General features: G+C 46.1%; 1 protein-coding gene across 1 annotated transcript; it reads right to left on the reverse strand.

Moving 5' to 3' along the window:
- Positions 1-662: 662 nt before the first annotated feature.
- LOC149342090 (uncharacterized) lies at positions 663-14,552 on the reverse strand. Its single transcript, XM_089546746.1, has 5 exons — positions 14,436-14,552; positions 10,612-10,763; positions 9,576-9,643; positions 7,894-7,980; positions 663-793 (listed from the first exon to the last, which is right to left on the reverse strand). The coding sequence occupies exons 1-5, from the start codon at positions 14,550-14,552 to the stop codon at positions 663-665; spliced, it is 555 nt and encodes a 184-aa protein (XP_089402872.1).
- Positions 14,553-19,567: the final 5,015 nt, after the last annotated feature.

Below are 19,567 nucleotides of genomic sequence, written 5' to 3' on the forward strand. Positions count from 1 at the left end.
ATCAACCTGCCAGGGTGGCAGGGTGGGTGGCGACTTTAATGTAGATATAAAGGCATACAGGAATTTCTTACCACCTATGCGGCAGAACATCCCGTTCCTCTCGCTCGTAACGCCTCCCACGGCTGTGAAAACCTCGCGAAATACTTGCATCGACCTCGTCTATGAGAACCAGGCATTGGTACAGCAAGTCCAGCATATATCCATCTATTTCTCCTACCACAAAACTTCCTTCCTTCATGTCCCGCCGCGGTGGTTCAATGGTTATGGCACTCGGCTTCTTGCCCGAACGACGCGGGTTCGATCCCGGCCGTGGCAGCTGAATTTCGATGGAGGCGAAATCCTAGAGGCCCGTGTACTGTGCGATGTCAGTGCACGTTGAAGAACCCCAGGTGGTCAAAATTCCCGGAGGCATTCACTACGGCGTCCCTCATAGCCCGAGTAGCTTTGGGACGTTAAACCCTAATAAACCAATAAACCAATAAAACTTCCTTCATGTCAGTCAAGAACTGCTAGTGGAGTGTTGCTTGAAGAAGGAATATGTGTGGAAAATAACGAAGACTAAACGACAAATGCAAGACTTCGGAACCAAATTTATTGTCTCTCCTGCCTGGCCTAAGAGGAAGCACCTGCCTGTGAGGTTTACTGCCTTTACGGCAAGGCTTCTAGTGGTCAAACTGTGCGCATGTTTCTTCGTCGTATACCATCACGCCTTCACCGCAATACTCCTGGTACTGGTCGACGCAGATTTCAGGGACACCACCTTTTACTTCAGGTGATACCCACAACGTGCATTCTGTGCAAGGAGCTGAAGGATAAAATTGATTATATGAAGAAAAAGTGGCAGAAGCAACAACAAACTTTGCAAAGTAACGAATGGGACACTGTGTTTTTTATGCGTTCCGTGAAGAAAACGCTGCTCGCAACAAAGGTACTGTAAGTAAAATAAAAAGGATTTCTAATTAAGCATGCAAACTTCCATTAACAAACAGCAATGGTAGAAACAAAATTGGCAACTGTAATGTTGCAAGTTTTGCCACCTTCTTTGAAGGCGACCTAAAATACTTTTTATAAATAATGCGCTCCCACCTAACAAACCATTATTGTTGACGGGAGCATGTTATTTCTCCTTGTTCGACTAACGCTTTAACGCCTTCGTTTTCACCTCTCTTGATCCGGAGATGTCCTTCCACACCTTGGCAAAACTCGATAAAGTAAACCACACACGGTAAGCTATAATTTTCAGTTGAATTCAAAACCATGCATTTTTGGTGCCCGTATGGGCAGTGGCAACACACTGCGCTGATTTGGGCTTTGCCTACGCGAGGTGACGGCTCTGTGTTCCCTTGAAATGGCATACGAGAGGTAGGAACTTGTGCAAGAAGCGCTTGCTCCCGTGATAGTTAATGTGAAAGTTGTGGCACAGGAACAACAATAGCGTTGTTAAAAGTGGAGCTAATTTCACATAAGCAGCGAAACGTGAGAGGTAAAGAAAATATCTGCATAAAAGACACCTCCCAAAAGCTCAATCTTCCCCGCTTATGAATTACAATATCGTCCCGAGATGACCAGTGAGACTCCTTGAAAACGTCACATCTTTATCAAAGTCCGTTACATGGACGGAATTAGGACTACTCACAAGTACTTTGAATCAAAAGCATTGGCTTATCATGAGCTCTGTTGCGAGGTTCATTAAATATCCCTTCCTTTCTACTGAGACGTCTACTTATTCGCATACGGTAGTAAGAAAATGCATTCACTACCCAAGCAGCACAAATTGATTGGTCCAACAGTGGCAAAAGAGTGGCGGAAATTGGCATGAATATTGGTCCTAAACTGGCATTTGAGCAATCCGAGACTTTTTCCAACAATGGCCCTTCATTCATGCCAAGATTGTGCCTATACTCAGCCAGTCTAGCTACCAGCATTGACCCAACATTCAGCCAGTCTATCCACAAATGGCCAACGTTCGTGCCAAGACCATGCCCATGTTCAGCCAATCTATTAATTATGGCCCGACATTCGTGCCAATACTATGCCCATATTCAGCCAATCTCACGCCAACAGTATGCCCACATTCAGTCGATCTGTCAATAATGGCCCGAAATTCGCGCCAATAGTATGCCCACATTCCGCCAGTATCAATAATAGCCCCAGGTTCGCTCCGACTTGTGCCCACTTTTCCACCTTTGATCTAACTTTTATAGGTGGCATATCAATTGCAAGGCCAGTGGGAAATTGTATGCGATCGGCGGTCCCACCTAGTTTTGTACCACACCTCTTGCTGGCCAGCAACAATGCAGACATATACCGCTTGTTTTCCACCAGCCGGAGCTTGTATGTGTAACATTTTACATATAAGCAGTCAGCAGACATACAAAAAAGAAAGAACGGATTCAAAGAACGAAATTTATTGCATCTACGGTGCCAGTACATCGTGAAATGCAATGTGCCGGAGCCGCTGAATCGATGAGTCATATCGGCACTAATCGTTGCACTCCTCTTGTAAGAGGACTTTTGCATTGCCTTGAAACAAATTCCTCGCCAAGCTCTTGCACGATGACCTGGCTGTACATCGCAGCTGCAAAGAGGTGCATGATGTGATCATGAGTGTAAGTACAACCATAACACATAAATAAAATAACACATTGATCTTAGTGGCGCGTAGTGTGCGAGAAGGTATTCGCAACATATGTTGAAAGTATAATTTCTAAATGACTCTTAATATAAATCCCCACACTAATAGCAAAATGTTGAATTGAATTTAACAATTTTTTCCCACCGTATTGCTAATTTCTAATCCCAGTTTGCCGTGTCACACCCTCAAATACATATTAAAAGTCACAAAAAGAGATAAATATAGTATTTAATACAAATCAATCTAATTTTATATTTCCTATCAAAATTATAAGTCTATTGCGAGCTGGTTGTTTGCCTTTTTGTTCCATCAAAGTATGGCACAGGTGGTAGCAGCTCCTCCCCATTGAACAGCTTTGAGCAATTTTTTTTTTCGCTATGAAATATAATATTCCATGCAAAGACGGCTTGCACAGTTTTGCGAAATGCGCTGAACGCAGGAGACCGAATACACTTTTTTAAAGTAAGCAGATTATCGATGCCGCTTGGCATGCATGTAACGGGGCAGACGGAAATCTTACTTGAAAACCACACGAAATCACTCTTCCGATAGTCCATGGGTGATTAATTCCGAGACAACATGGATAAAATTCGCTGGGACCAGGAATTCCGCTTTTTCTCGTACGCCTGTAACTGGCCAAGACAAAGGCACCCGGCACGGGAATATTACACGCGGCCAGAAAACTGCTGCAGTGGAAGAATAAGCGCTTCTGGTACTCATCTTGCACAAACGATATACGACCAATGTCGTAATGAACGCAACATGAGTCGGGCCACACAACACTCCGCCACGGTGATTGAAGAGATAGTCGACGTTCGGTAAATCCATTTTATCAAAGCTGACAAATAAAGTTCTCACCATTCTGTGCATGCCTTTGCGCTAGACATTTCGCTGTGAAAGTTGGCATTCAGAAGTTGGCGCCAGTGCTTTGTCGCTTTCTCTTTTCCTGCCGGAGAAAAAAAAGGTCGGCGCTGCTTCAAAGCGGCAATTACGCCAAGAACCATATTCATTTCCGAACACATTTCAATATAAAAGTATGGTGGTACTCACAAATAGAATCTTGCAGGCCAGGCTACTGAATTCCGTCATAATTATCAAATCGTATCGGGTGCGGATTCTCGACAGCGAACGGCGTCAGCTTGAGTGCGCATGCTTCGTCGGCACGCTGGTTGTGTGGCTTTTCGCCGCCTTGCTAGCTACAGGCGATACTCGTTGGGCGAGTGTTCGGGAAAGGAGGAGGCGACCATGGGACAGGTTTCTTATATTTTTCGGAGAATTTGCTGCAGCAAGAGAAACGGCAGCATGAAAAGGGGTAGAAGAAAATCTAGGGAGGGTGGATGAGCGGCGTTGCGCTTAGTTGGGCGCGAGGGGAAAACAGGTTAGAGAAGGTCAGTGTACCTAAAATCACAAAGAAAAAAATAACTCCTAGCATGGTGAGGGCCAGCGCTCTTCCAACAAAGAGGCTCGGCCCGGCAAAAGGCGGCTGTATAGGACTTCAAAAAGGGGGTGGAGATGGGGGGGGGGGGGGTGAAATGAGTGAAAGAATTCCGGAATGTCCGGAGGATGCGCCATAGGCAGTTGAGCACGTGAAAAGCGGCAAGGAAATGACAATGCGGAGATGTTGGAAGTGGAAACGTGGAGCTTGGGCATGAATTTCGTCAAAACGGCTCCAGACATTAGCGTAATCTCTGCGGTCGTGTGCCTCTTTGGTTGAAGCTGAGATAAATGTGTTACTATGAAAATACCGGAAATATAAAACAATAAATAAAATTAGCGGGAACAATGCGTGTTCTCTGAGTGTTTCATATATACTTGTGGCGGGCAAAGTAGGATGACATACGTCCAAGCAACACTATTCATCAATATAATCGAATGATTCGCTTCTAGAGCGACGAATACCCTACATTTTATACACACCAGTGTAGGCAGGTCGGTCTAAGCCATAGTCATGCGGCCCACCCGTGCGTATCTGCGCTAGCTCGAAATAAAGCGGCGCGCTACTCAGCAATGCACCTGTTATGGCTCATTGGTATTAAGGATACGCGCAAAGAAAAGGCAAAAAAAAAACTAGTGGAAATGCGACCGGGAAAAAGTTCCGATCTTTAATTTGATAAACGTGATAATTTAAAGCAAAAACGTATGCTAGAGCCGTCGTTATAGAATACCCAAAAAGCACAGCAGAATAGCAAAACAATTTGCGACATTAAAAAAACCTAGCCACCTTAGCTTCGCGGCTTCAGGAAGCAGAGCCGTTTGTTCGCTTATTATTTTTTTTAATTTAACATACATCTACATTTTCTTTCCCATGTGCTGCTTCTTCACGCAGTAAATGCGCAGCAAGTTGTTCACGTCAACTGTTTATTTGCGATAAAACCAAAATCCCGTTTTACTGAGATTGTTTCTTCTCTCCAAATGCGCCACGCAATAATTTGTGACCTAGTGGAAAAAGCGATTTATTTGTTTTTTTCTAGGGTGAGCATCCTGTGGGTGAGGCATTGTGTTCCGGATTGTGTCATACGATTCTGCGTTTCGTGCAGCATAAACTTATTTGTTAAGTTGACCCTATATCTTGAGACACGAATTTGAACCGGCAACCTATAATCGGGGGCTGTGGTATGCGAGGTAGGCGAGAGATATGCGAGGCAGTACGTTAATTAGTGCGTTATTATACCATTCCTCGAATCGAAATTTCATTTTTTTGATTGTGGCACCTCTTTCTCTCTTTCTTTTTTTCTTTGCATACCATAATTACAAAAGACGCCGCTTTTCAAAATTCGTATACCTTCGTGAATGAGTCTGGCCTCTGCTCACTTTCGCGCGATCAATTACATCGCGCTTTTTATTGTAATTTCGCGTCAGAGTTCGACGCTAGCGCTGCTGTTGGTCATAAAAAATAAATAAATAAACAAGTCCGAATATTGAAAAAAAACGGATTGAGAGAATTAACCACAGATAATCACAGGGACATCCTTTGGTGTGTCGTAGAGCGGCACTGCCAATACAGGGAAAACAGCGGACAAGTAGGGCCATCGTCGCGGGTGTAATGAGGCGGCACTGCCAATATAGGGACGATAGCGGACATTTAGGGCCATCGTTGGAGGTGTAACTAAGTGGCATGGCCAATATGGGGAAAACATCGGACAAGTAGGGCCATCGTTGGAGGTGTAAGTAAGCGGCATTGCCAATATGGGGAAAACATCGGACAAGTAGGGCCAATGTTGGAAATGGCACATTGTGGCAGTGCCAATATGGGGACAATGAAGGCAACATTGGCCCTGTATAGGGCCACACCTAGCCAACAGACTCCCAGTATTGGGCCAACGGTTTGGTGCTGCCTGGGTAGGTTCACTTTTCTTCGCCAAGAATTCACGTGGTTTAACGGCCTATGGGTTGCATGCTCGCCTCGTAATCTGAAGGTTCTTGGTTCAATTTCCCGCACTGTGGGAAGAAAATTTATTTCAGCCCCGCCGCGGTGGCTCAGTGGTTGCGGTGCTCGGCTGCTGACCCGAAAGACGCGGGTTCGATCCCGGCTGCGGCAGCCGAATTTCGATGAAGGCGAAATTCTAGAGGCCCGTGTGCTGTGCGATGTCAGCGCACGTTAGAGAACCCCAGGTGGTCGAAATTTCCGGAGCCCTTCACTACGCCGTCCCTCATAGCCTGAGTTGCTTCGGGACTTTAAACCCCAATAAATCAAACCAAACCAAAATTTATTTCACTTGGCTGCAGACGTCACAGTCTTATGGTGTGGTCCCGACGTCATGCGAGACTTGGTGACGCAACTGAGGTGACGAGATTGGTGACGTCACTGCTGCTGGTGAATGTCGCCGAATTTCGCTGGCAATGAGCCGTATAATGCTTACGCATTGAAAAATGATGAGCAGCACACCGCGCATGCAGGCCATGCCTCGTGCAATGTGCCCTCATCGACGTCGTCTAATGTGGGCGGGCGTTCGCTAGACGCAGGCGAACACTTCAAAGTACGCTCAATTTCCAACAGCTTTCGAGGAAAGCCCGGTTTAAAGGTTCAACAGGCCGCGTAGATCGAAGGCGAAGCTGGATCAGCTGAAAAATGTCCAAATGTTGAGAACACTTGGTCGCCGTCCGCGTGACGGCGAGCAAACACAAGCGCGACGAAACGAGTGAATAATGGTTTGTTCACTGAGAACGCTCGGTTTCCACACGGTTGTCAATAAAACGTGGTCCAATATACATGTACAGCCCCCGTCAAAAGTATACAGCCCAAGGGGTTTGCTTCTAAGGTGTTTAGCGGGGCCCCCTAGCACGTCTAACAGTCCAAAGCTTGGGAAAATTAAGGACGCATAGCCATTCCTCTTTCAAGAGACTACGGTCGCTGAGGATGCACAACGAGGCTGACCGCAGGCCTCACAAGCAAACGCCTTGGGCTGTATACTTTTCACGGGGGGTGTACATGTGCGGCCAAATGTATTAAGGAGCAGACTTCAGCGTTTGAAATTTTCTCATGTGTACCGTTGACAAGATAGTGTTTTTTTGGCCCGTGGCCAAGCGCACCAGTGTTATGTTCTAAGATCCGCAAAATGTTGTCTAACCTCGTTCAGGTAGGCTTGAGAAAAGCTTAAAAACTGAACTGGGCTGCGTAATAATATGGTCGAGGCAGTATTCGTGTATTCATACAGGAGGGTTGATCTAGGCTTAGTACGGCGTAGACCATACTTTTTTAATTTTATTGACATTATCGTGACGTAGCTTCTTCCATTTATAACACATTTATACAGGCGACTTGTCTATGCTACACAAGCGCGATTTGTATGCCCGTTACTGTATACATCATTTTTGTGTAGCTGCCACGTGATGTTAATGCGATACCTGATGATAACTGACGAGTCGAATACACACAGACGCGTTACACATGGAGGAACACGACTTGGAAGTCGGGGAAAGAGCACGCTGGAATCCGAGCGTGATTCTGAACAGTTTCCTTTCAATGATGAAGTTATATTTTCCTCCATGCTGATAAAAACAATTTAATTCTGCGTATGTTGAATTAAAGCGTTCGAAGTTTTACGAGGCAACTTAAAAGTCAAATATAAACATATTCTGCAAAAACTTCGCTGCGCCGCCCGCGCGAGCCATCCAAATCGCATTCAGATAGCTTCTCCTTGCTATACGCAGATAGTGTCTCGATCGTCCGTCTGAATTTTTTACCATGCGAATTACGTGTAACCTGAATAAATAGGTACATGTGATTTGATTCCCAGCATCAGGTCGGTCAAGCTCACTTTGCCTGTTGTCGAATGGAAACTCCATAACAGCACAGTTCTTATAGTCGGAATAGATGAAATGGTTCGTGAGCTTATTGTCATAATCTGCAAATGATCAAAACAAGCAGAATATTTATTTTTTTACAATCCCATAAATAACAAATACTCTAAGTTGACTTCTATCAGTTAAGGTTGCAGGTTTCAGCTGTGCTTTGTTCGCGCAAAAAGAGTACAAAGGACGGTTTTTATGAACCCGGTAAGCATTCGTGAAGAACGGCTGTCTTCTAAGCTTTGTTCTCACCTTCAAAACCAGTGAGCGAGTGAAACTTCTTTTTAGGTGATCAAACATCTCCTGAGAATTTTTGGGTAAATGAAAAGTGGAAACATGTTCTGAATTGCAAGTGTAATGTGCCACTTCTATTGCATTTTGAGTGAAGTATGTGGCCCGAAACTGGTGCATTATATTAAGCTTTGCGAGCAGCGCGTTTAGAGATTAAAGTTAGGAAGATGTTCTCCAACTGCACGTTATCTGACAGACCGCTGCACTGTATCCGCTGGTATAAAAGTGGCTTAATATGTACTCAGTGAATATTGATGGATGACGTTGTAGTACTACTACAGAGCCCTGTTGTTATCGGATTTCTGAGCGTTTGAAGAAACAAAGGAAAGGCGAATAAACATGACTATCGAAAATGTTAGAGATATCGCGAGGGGCTTGCGGAGGCGGACGTCTTGTAATTCTTCGCGGGAACAGCCGAAATAACAAAACGCAGACACAGAAAGGAACACATAGAACGTAGACGAAGCTGACTAACACAGAAAGGAACACATAGAACGTAGACGAAGCGTTCTATGTGTTCCTTTCTGTGTCTGCGTTTTGTTATTTCGGCTGTTCCCACGAAGAAGTATGAACCTACTAGCTCAGTTTTCTAGTCTTATAATTGTTATGCCGAGGTGGTTTGAGAAGCAACGCTTGTTTCGTCCTCCTCCAAGTTTGTGTTGACAATTTTGCAAAACGGGTCAGTGTTTGTAAACAACAATAGTCAAAATTGAGCCACAACTTTCAGAGCACCGGAGGTTACCGCTAAAAGACATTTTCTAAGTGATTTACATCGAAATCCTGCTGATTTTAACTGCCCTCTCTAATGGACTAAATATCTGTGCATAAAACAGGCAACTGAAATTGCACTTCTTTTGGCAGACGCCTTTTCATTTAGATCATTGGTTTCGAAAGAAACAGTTGCTGCAGCCTCAAGGGGATAAAAATGTTCGGAGTTCCATCTCATAATTTACAGGGTGTGCCGGAATTCGCATATGTGATTCGCATGTTTCCAGCGCTTACTGCGTTACAATGGCGGAAAACTGCAATTGCATACAGCGCTGCAGGTGGAACAATTCCATCAGGAACGTACATTCTAATACAAGTTTAGTTGTAAGGCAACAACAGCCCCACGTTAATTACACTGAAAGTTAGCATTTTTGTACTTGAACGCCTTATTTTGATGAGGTTTAGGTACGCTTTAGCCTTTTTTATTCCCCATGATGTTTCTTAGGTTAGCCTCGATTTCTCAGCCTTTTTTGTTGTTATGTATGGTTAAAATTACTAAAAAATGTTTTGCTGTCATCTCGACTGGCATTGCGTCTGCAACGCACAATAAAGGAATTTTTACGCACAATATGCATAACGGATTCGTATTTACCGTCGTTCATCGTGAACAAGTTGGTGTCAGGAGTCGTCCCAGGATACACACGGAAAATCATGTCTCGCCTGCAGTAAGAGCCATAAGTGATCAGTGATTTGGTGCTCGTAGTGACTATATAGGCTTACATTTATTTAAATATAGTGTCCTTTTAAAGAGGAGGTAATATCAGGGAATATGCCGGTCTCCACTCTCAATACCTGTAATTATCTCGTCGGCTAAAGCAATAAGCTGAATAGTTTTCAGCGAACAATAATCATAAGCTAGACACAACAGAAGCAATTACAAAAAAATCCTTGGACATTTGCCGCACAGTAACGATATCAGCTTATTTTTGTGCCGTGTTCGCAAGAACAGGAAGAAGCGAAAACAACTGTCAAAAGTAAGCTGGCCAAATACTTTGCTCGGTGTGATTACCCCGTCAGCTGACGAGTCCTTGTGTGTCCAAAAACAAGTACTGCTTCATAACCTGTATTTTGCGCTGGATGCGTTTTGTAGCAGATTATTCCTACCTTTCCCTTTTTCTAGCTTCATAGCATGGATACCCCGTGTGTTTACGAGAAGGATAGGAGACAACGACTCCTGTTTCGTCCTTTAAACTACTCAGCGCATTCTTTCTAATATAACTTAATATAATAAATTCCCATTTCATGCAACTTCCTGGAGAGGAAACGTAAGTGCAAGAAACGACCACTAAACTGCACTGATATACATAATTTGGTGTCCTTCTATTCCGCTACCGATATTCAGCAACAACATTACCATTAGTCTGCACCGTATAACGTCACGATTCCCCGCTACAATTTCTTAAATGAAGTGAAAAGTGAACTTTCTTCATTATCAGCGAGAATTTTACGGCTATACTTAAAAGCCACATTTAACGAATTCGAGCGGCACTCTTTTTCTTCACGAACGTGTTTAGCAGTTTTTCTGGTCATATAATCCGTGCAATTTCATATTAGCTATTAACAAGAACTAATTAAACACACTCTATCTCAAGGTGAAACAATATGCGAGAAGGCTCAGTTGACCTTACTTGCTGTGCCCCCTCAAACCCTTGAAAGAAAAAATGTAGGTGGCGCTTAGGGGATCCTTTTTGAATTCCGTCCGTTCAGCAGTCAGGCAATCGAGGTCTCCATCCTGGTCAAGGTCGTACAAAGCGACGGCAGATGGGAAGTTCTCGAAGGCCTGGAACAAAAAAGAGCCCGAACTAATTTATCTGGCTTGCTAAGCATCTTTTGTGGTCGAAATGTTTGCCCATAACTGCTAATTGCAAATTTGCATGGCTTACACAATGAGCTTTCATGCTAGCTATCGTCTTTTTCTTAAGAGAAGTGCAGTGGCGGTTTTCTCTACATTTTCATTTGAAAAGAAGGAATGAAATTGTTGGTTGTAAGGCGAATTATGAGCGGTAGCAAATTTTGCATAGTGTTTTAAATATTACCACGTGCCTAGCACCGCGCGACCTACGCGCTTAGTCAAAGAGTACGACGACACGGCGGTTGGCTTGAGAAGCGCGCTGAGGTAGACGTGGCTCTGGGGCTAAAAGGACCGACCTCAATCTTGGGCTCTCCCCTCTGCCTACCTGTACGCCTCGCCTTGGATCGTGAAAATATGTCGCGGCTTGTACTTGTATTTATGATTGTGAATCTGACGCCGGGGTGAGGGCACCGCTATTGTTGGCAAATGGGCTTGAAGGTCCTACCTCGTTCAGTTCAGCGAGGCAATGTTTGAGAATAATGTCGCCTCTCACTGACAGTTTGGTGCTCGTACAACGGAGACCGGCAGCGCCTTACGTTTGCTTTCTGCTCATTGCTATGAGCACGAATGCTTAGGCAGGCGCAGGGCTTTTCTCCGCTTGTGATCCCTGGCCGCTCCTTAACACGCCGCGTCCTTCGCCTGAGGAAGGAGGCACTGGCCCGAGCTTTTGCACGCCATTGTTAATCCGTGCGATTGGCGAAAGCTTCACTTCACATGCCAACTGAGGGTCTGGCAGCGAAACGTCAGCGCTCCGCGGCACCCCGGCCGCGAAGTTTCCCAAGCCGACAGCAACGCCCGAACACGTAGCCTAGCGAGTGCAGAAAGTAACTTTGAGGTGACCCCAGAGCCGTGTTGCGACGTCGATATTCAGAGCATAGGCCTATAGCTCTACAGACAGGCATGCTAGCTCTGGGGAGGATGCGTCGGTTTGCCTAAAGCTCCAAAAAACGGTCAAGCTACTGGGTGTGTGTGTTCTCCGCGTTATTAGAGAAAAAAAAATGGCTGAGGCTTAGCTAAGGTTAAGCCTAGTCAGATACGAAGCATATTGATGGCTAGGCTTGATAAAGTTCCTCGCTTTGTTCTTCAGTTGTTGTAGAACGTTGTCGCCGAGCCGCATATTGAGCACGCCGCTTAGCCAGACGTTCAGCCCGCTTTTCATCGGTCTCTGTGGCCCGCTGAAGCTTTCGCTTCTTGTTCAAATCAGCCCTGCTTCTAGGCGGCATCCCAACACCTGGCCGCCTCGTAAGGGCCCGGAGAGCGAGGCAAGCTCAGCTTTATACCGCTGCTATAGGGTCACGTGGTCAGCTGCAGCGCCTCTGATGTGGAGCCTCCACCGCCGCGGCCGACCGCGCGAGCCGGCAGCCCATCTCTCCTCTGCTGTGACGTCATGTTGTCACGTGGTCAGCCGCCGCGCCTCTGAAGTGGAGCCTCCACCGCCGCGGCCGACCGCGCGAGCCGGCAGCCCATCTCTCCTCTCCTGTGACGTCATGTTGTCACGTGGTGTCACGTGGTCACGCTAAAGGTCAATGGTAGCTCCACCGCCACGCTCGACGGGCTGTAGTGTAGCTCTAGTAATATGCTTCGCATAAAAATTTGAAGGCGATCGATGGTTCGAGCCACCCTACTAGCGCACAGTCTATCACGTCCGCGTTAGACACATTTAAACAAGCTGGAAGCACAAAGGTCACTAACACCCCCCGCGGACGCCTGGAAAATGCGCAGCTCCCATTGCCATAGCACAAGAAGTCCGTCGAGGCGCTATTGCCACTTCTGGTCATCATATGCTGTTTGGTGGCGTCACTTCCGGTGTTGGGAAGTCACATGGCATTATTGTTTTTGAGGAAACGAAATGAAGCAGCAGTTTTCTCACACCTCGGTAGACACCTGAACTGCGCCAAGAGAAAGGTGAAAGAAGAAAGAGAGAAAGCGGTGCCGTAGTGGAGGGCTCCGGAATAATTTCAACGACCTAGACATCGCACAGTACACGAGCGTCTTTGCGCTTCGCCTCCATTAAAAGGCGGCTGCCGCAGCCGGGTATTAGAGCGAGCGAATTGCTTTTGAGGAAAGGAGAGCGTTCAGTACCTGTCTCACTTTTCAGCAGACACCTGAACCTCGCTGTGAGGAAGGGAGAAAGGCGGGAGTAAATTAAACGACGAGAAAGATGCCGGAAGGCTCCGAAATAATTTTGACCACCCGGTGATGTAGACTTGGTTGAAAAGTGCAAGAAATGGCTGAGCAGAAATTCGGATAGTTTGTTGTTTGTTGACCGAAGGTTTACAACATAACCAGAGTCTGTTTAACTCGAGATTATGCTTTCCACTCAACACAAAGTTGCAGGCAGCACAATTCTGAGAATTTCTTTTAAGGCTGCGAAAAGTAATCCTCATCAACAGAAAAGAAATTAATAGCCGCAAAGGTGTTCAGTGCAGGCCCGCGTTTTTCTACCGAAATGTCTTGACTTTTGCGACACCGGTGGGCCCGCTACTTCTTCGAAACAGAAGTTAGAAGAGACCTGCAAATTTTTGCTAAAGCCAGGATAGAAATGCAAATCAAAAGAGTCATCTGTATTTTTCCATTCACAGTTGCGCACTCGCGATGCTTGAAAACTTCGCAGTCCCTGTTTTTGATAAATAATTTGTTACATAAAACTGATTGCCCTGAAGCGCTCAAATGATGATTACTGCGCGTGATATGCAGATTTGAGTGGTCAGTTCATTTCCTCTCACAGCTTTCTTTAGGCGCCTCGTCTTTATCACTTTTTTTTTATTACAAAAGCAAGCAAGATTCATGGTCGTTTAGAAACGTCATTTCTATTAGCCACCGGAGAGTAATTGGCTAAGACAAATGCTACATACTGAAGTACTCCACGCCGGTCCTAAGTCCCCAAAAAAATTCTTCCTCTACTATCGCGATGGAAAGAAAGGCGAACAACGCGGCGCGTACGTGCTCCACTGTTCGAGTTATTTTTCATCTCGCTTTTCCCTGGAAGGTAAGAAAAATATGTTAGAATCGCCCTAGAATGCATCATGGACGACTCTAGCGTCTTTTTGCTATATAACACAGATAGTAAAAGCGTGATGAAAAAAAATTCGAACAGTGGAGCGCCTAGACACCGCTCAATCGCGTTTCTTTCCATCGCCCCTGTTTACATGTCTCTCGTCCATGCTCGCATCATGATATTGCCGCAAAGCTCTCTGATAAATCATCATGCTGACTGCCACTGGCACGCGTTTTTGTGCCTCTGTCGTTTACGTTAGATGCGACCAGATTTACCTCTGTTGATTTCAGCCAGGACGAAGCAATTAAGCTTTGTTCCAGATTGTTGTGATTACTTTCTACGGCGTTTCTGGAAAGTTTGTCAGGTTTAAACTGGGCGCGGCCGAGAGCATCGGGCATTCTGTTCGACGCTTGTTGCTATCACTGCCGCTGAGTCATTCACCTCTTTCTGGGTGCGACACAGCAGAATGAAGAGTTTCTTTTGGAAGCCTTCTCGCCCTTCTTTTACCACACGCATCATAAGCGTAGAGATATTGTTGTGCCCAGTTGGGTTTTTTCTAGTGCACTTTGTGTTGGCCGGAAAACTTATTAATTTATACTCACATTGAAAGCATTCGGGATATCGCGTTTCAGTTGGTCCTCCGCTTTACTAGAGGCAAACGGCAAAAATAGCAGCAAAGTGCAGACACTGCCGAAAGTCAACGAAACAAAGCATCCCATGGTATGCCTCTGCAAGAGCACGCAGGTCATGCAACATGGGCCTACGAAATCATTTATATTTAGTGTGTCTCTTTTCGATCCCTCATGTTTGTATTTCGCGATCTTCACTTTTTAATGCCTGTCACTTTCGATCGGTCCACTTGTTTCCGCGGCGCAGCTCAAGCATGCCTGACTGCTGCCAGCAATCGCGCTGCAGAAACGTCCGGAAGAGAAACAAAACAAAGCAATCAAGATGACCGATTGAACTGTCGCTTACAGGGTCTGCATTATTGGAGTGACTGTTATTGCTTTGTTCCCATCACGTGGAGACGCGGGAAAAGAGAGCGGTCAGAGAGAATTTGTTATGCCTTCATGTACTTCCCAGGACTCTTACGTTGGCATTTTCTAGGAAAGCAAGAGATGTAGAAAACGTGGCATCGCTCTTTTTTTAGAGCGCAGCTCTTTGGCGTCCGTTCCTGGGTTTCGCGTCGTCGTCGGCCTCGTAACCAGCTCCGCCCCCCTTTCATCCCCCCAGCGCTAGCAGCGACCGACTGATACCGCTGGATGCCGCTGACGCCGCTAGAGAGTCAAGATAACGTGACTGCATAGAACACCGTCGCCGCCATGCAGAAAGAGGAGGAAAGGGTCCCCCCCCTCCCTGTTCTTGTGTGGCGGATAGGGTGCTCTTCAGTTGCCGACGCGCCGGTTATTTCACGTAGGCCCCGGCACGTCGACGAATACGTGACCACCTTCCCACGGCTAGACCTGGTTCTTAGCGCTGCGGAAGCGAGGGTATCATATTGTTTGTGTCGGCATCGGCGGCGTTGTCCCTGAAACCAACTCCGCAGCTGGGGTTGACTCACTATCGAAAAGGTGAAACAGCTTATTTGCTGCGCTCAAATTTCGCATTAGGAAGTAACGTAATCGTCGGTAATTTTTTTTCCATAGTTTCATTCAGGATGCAGAAAACACCATAACCAAACCGACGCTTACCTGAGATCTCAGGGGCTGCGACAGCGTCCGGTCCATTTTCATTTGGCATTGCTCCTCGATCTGTTTGGTTTGCATACTCTATTTTATTCGGTTCAGAAGTGGTCGGCCTATGAATGCTTTTTTATTCAGCTTTACGTTTGTCTAAAAGGATTGTAGAGTGAGGCTACCAAGTGAGAACATACCCGACTAAAAAGTCCTGTTTCTGTGGACAGACGGTTACAAGTGTTTTTGTAGGAGTCATTTGTATTCTAGATTTCATGTACGGATTTGTAGGACGCTTCCTATTTCATCTCTGCATGACAACTAGAATCCAGATGGCTCCCAGAAAAACTCGTGTGACCTTTGTCCGCAAAAACGTGACTTTTTCCGTCGGTAGTCAGTAAGGCAGGTAGTCTAGTAGGACCCCCTTGGGAGCCGTCCGGCAGGAAGACAGATTTCTTCAGTTTCCTTTAAGAGCCGCTTATTAGGCAAAGAAGTTTCAATAATTGCGCTGTGGAGTTCTCTGCCCCCATACGCATTTGGACAGGACCAGCTTAAGCGACGGGCATCGAATCAAGTTAGTGCGGCTACGAGTGATGGGACTGATAACATAATTTCTTTTGTGTGTGGTCTTTGCTTCAAACATCTTACATTTCTCAGAAAGCATAATGCAAATTACATTCCTATATGCGCAGAAAATATTTATTATTGCAAAATCTATACTGAGTGATTTAGATTTCTCTTTCAAAGTACTGGGCTGTGTTGTGCCGACAGAACCATAAATGAGCAGCAACCCTTCTGAAGGGGGCCCGAAAAATCTCAAAACGAAGACTGCTGCGTCTTTTGTTCTTTTACGCACGCTGAACATCACAGCTCCTTTCGGAATTCAAGCAATCTTGATCGACTTGGCGAAAGGCTCAGAAAAGCCAAGCGAGCCTGGACCAGCAGCGAGCTGTCAGACGAAGCCGTTCGCTTGAGAAGATTTCCGTTGGCAGTGCGCGTGCGCAAACAATTTTATACGTTGCACTTTGTTATACTACGCGGACGTGGATGCTTGGCATACACCAGTTTCGGTGGCCTGTATCCGATAGCGGCGTAGTCAGGCGGCAGTAGACCTTTCTCTTTATCACAATACGATGCCATCGTCTCTCATCCTTCCTAACGACCAACCACACTAGTCCCATCATCTCATGTGTTTGTCCATTTTGCGCAACAAATCGTTACGCTACAACGGTACTCGCCACATTCACTTCGCCCGACCCTCAGTCGCGCCGTTAGGCTGCTCCGGGTCCCATGGCTGTTGATTTTTTGCTTCACGTTTTCCTGCGTCTTGTGCAAACAGCCCATGTATTCGAGAAACGCGTCTTGCAAGGTAATACATAATTCAGTACTTACCAAGCAAGTGGTAAATCCCCCCCCCCCCGGAAACCGCGGATGACGAGCTGACAAGAGAGCTGTTTTTCTTTACAGAGTGTACAGGTAGAAATTGCGCTTTTGTTCAGAACGAAATGAAAGCTGCGTTTTTTTTTTGCGTCATATCATCGCTTCTCTTGCACCGGTGCAATAACTTAACGGTGATGAATGTTGGTACCAAATGTGAAACGCTGGATAGCCAGGTAACTTCTCCACATCTCGTAGGGCAGGCGTTCCTATGTACGTTCTATTATGTTCTACGTTCTCCCTTGTTTGCAATAATTTAAATGGCCTAATTTGTTGTGCACAAGCGACGCCGACGACTGCTGGCGGGCGGCTATAGCATTACTCGGCAATACGGCTTGCACGGTCCAGCAGTGGTGCTTCCCGTTCATTGTACCTGCGTTCTGAGATGTCAGAAATTGAATACGAGGTCTGTTAGAAAAGTATCCGACCTTATTTTTTTTTTTTGCGAACACCTGATTGATATGAAACAAGAGCGCTTGCACCAGCAGACCTGGAGCCGTCGTGCGCATGCACGAATTTTTTCCCGCCTGCAGATAGCGTCAGTCGCTGGGAGGCAGCGCTTGAGTGAGGTAGTGCGCAGTGCTCTCGTCGGTTTTTTAGTGCAAGCAAAATGGCGGTGCGACAGGAGCAGCGCTAATGGATCAAATTTTGCCAGAAACGGGGCGACAGCCGAGTGGAAACCATTTGGAATATTCAGACGGTTTTCGGTGATGATGCTTAGAGCAGCACACAAATTAAGCAATAGTACAACTGGTTTAAAGATGGCTGCACATCGGTGGAGAGCGAGCTACGCTCCAGTAGGCCATCAACATGCCGAAATGGCCAGGTCATTGCCGAAGTGAACGCCCTGGTGATGCGGGACCGTCGTGTGACTATCCGAGAAATTGCGAAAGAGGTAAACATCAGTAGTTTTTCTGCACATTCCATTATCACCGAAGATTTGGCCATGAAGAGAGTTGCGGCGAAATTCGCGCCGAAACTGCTCACGGTGGAGCAAAAGCAGCTTCGGGTTGAAGTCTCACAGGACACGCTGGATTCCACAAACAGTGACCCCGACTTCATCAACACCATAATCACTGGTGACGAGACTTGGGTGTACGGGTACGACCCGGAAACCAAATCCCAGTCGTCGCAGTAGAAGCATTCCACGACCCCAAGACCAAAGAAGGCCTGCCAAATGCTCAGCAACGTCAAAGTGATGCTGACTGCTTTCTTGGACTCTCGCTGTGTGGCACACCACGAGTACGCACGCCCCAGGGTCAAGCAACGACCAAAGAGTAATACAAGGGTGTCCTCCGTCGCCTACGCGATGCTGTGCGGCGCAAGAGACCGGAGTTGAGGTCAACAGGAAATTGGCGCATCCATCATGACAATGCTCCTGCACATTCCTCGCATTTGATTCAGATTTTCTGGCGAAAAACCAGACTCCTGTAGTTCGACGGACTCCTTACTCTCTTGATATGGCCCCCTGCGACTTCTGGTTGTTTCCGAAAATCAAGAGGCCATTGAAAGAGCGCGATTTCAGACAAGAGAGGACATTATGGCTGCAACAACAGCTGAGCTGAACTCCATTCCGAAAAAGGCCTTTTCGGAATACTTCCAACAGTGGCAGCACATCTGGGAGAAATGTGTGGAGTCCCAAGGAGACTAGTTTGAAGGTAATTAGGTTTCCAACACTCCAGTTATGCCATTTTTTTTTTCTTCGGCCAAAGGTCGGATACTTTTCTAACAGACCTCGTATTTCGGACCACTGTCATCAAAACTATGCTGGGTGTCTATTTTCGTTCGCTTAAAATTGTGAACTGTCTCTCAAAATCGTCAACATCGCCCACGCGAACAATGCGAACACCCTATTGATTAAGGTTCATTGAGGCTTCTGCTTCAAGCAATAGATCAGAGAACAAGTACAGCTCCTCTCGTTCGGTTAAAAACAAAGATAAAATGTTGACATTCAATTACAACTGGTATGCGGTCTGTTCGCCGCTTGCGGCTCAACCATCTGTGCGTCGTGACAGTCCGCGATCATTTAATCTTCCATCAAGCCAAGTGGAGGCTTAGGAAACAGTACGGAGTTGTAGATAGCAAATACCCGCCGTTGCTTAACGTTGAATTAAACGAGCATGCTTCAAAAACCGAACTTCGCAGTTAACATGGTCCTTGAATAAACCTGCCCTACATAAGCAGCCAACAATCAAGTGATAGAGAAATGTGCGCAATGTAACCAGCCGCTATCAATAGCCTTCATAGATTACGAGAAAGCATTTGACTCGGTCGAAACCTCTGCTGTCATGCAGACATTGTGGGATGAGAGTGTAGAAGAGCTTCATGTAGAAACACCGGAAGATACCTATAACGGCTGCACAGCTACCATTGTCCTCCATAACGGCAGCAATAAAATTTCATTAAGGAAGGGTGTAAGGCAGGGAGACACGATCTCCCTAATGAAATTGAACGCCTGTTTACAGGAGGTATTCGAGACCTGGATTGGGGAAGTTGGAAATAAAAGTTAATGAAGAACACCTTAGTAATCTGCGATTGGCTCATGCAATTCGCTGATTCGCTATTTTCTTATAATAATACATTTTTCTTTTCCAGAAAGTAAACGGTATCTGACTTCCGAGTGT

Source organism: Amblyomma mixtum, chromosome 5 (assembly GCF_055824585.1).
Source record: "Amblyomma mixtum isolate Tamu chromosome 5, ASM5582458v1, whole genome shotgun sequence".
NCBI classification, from domain to species: Eukaryota; Metazoa; Arthropoda; class Arachnida; order Ixodida; family Ixodidae; genus Amblyomma; species Amblyomma mixtum.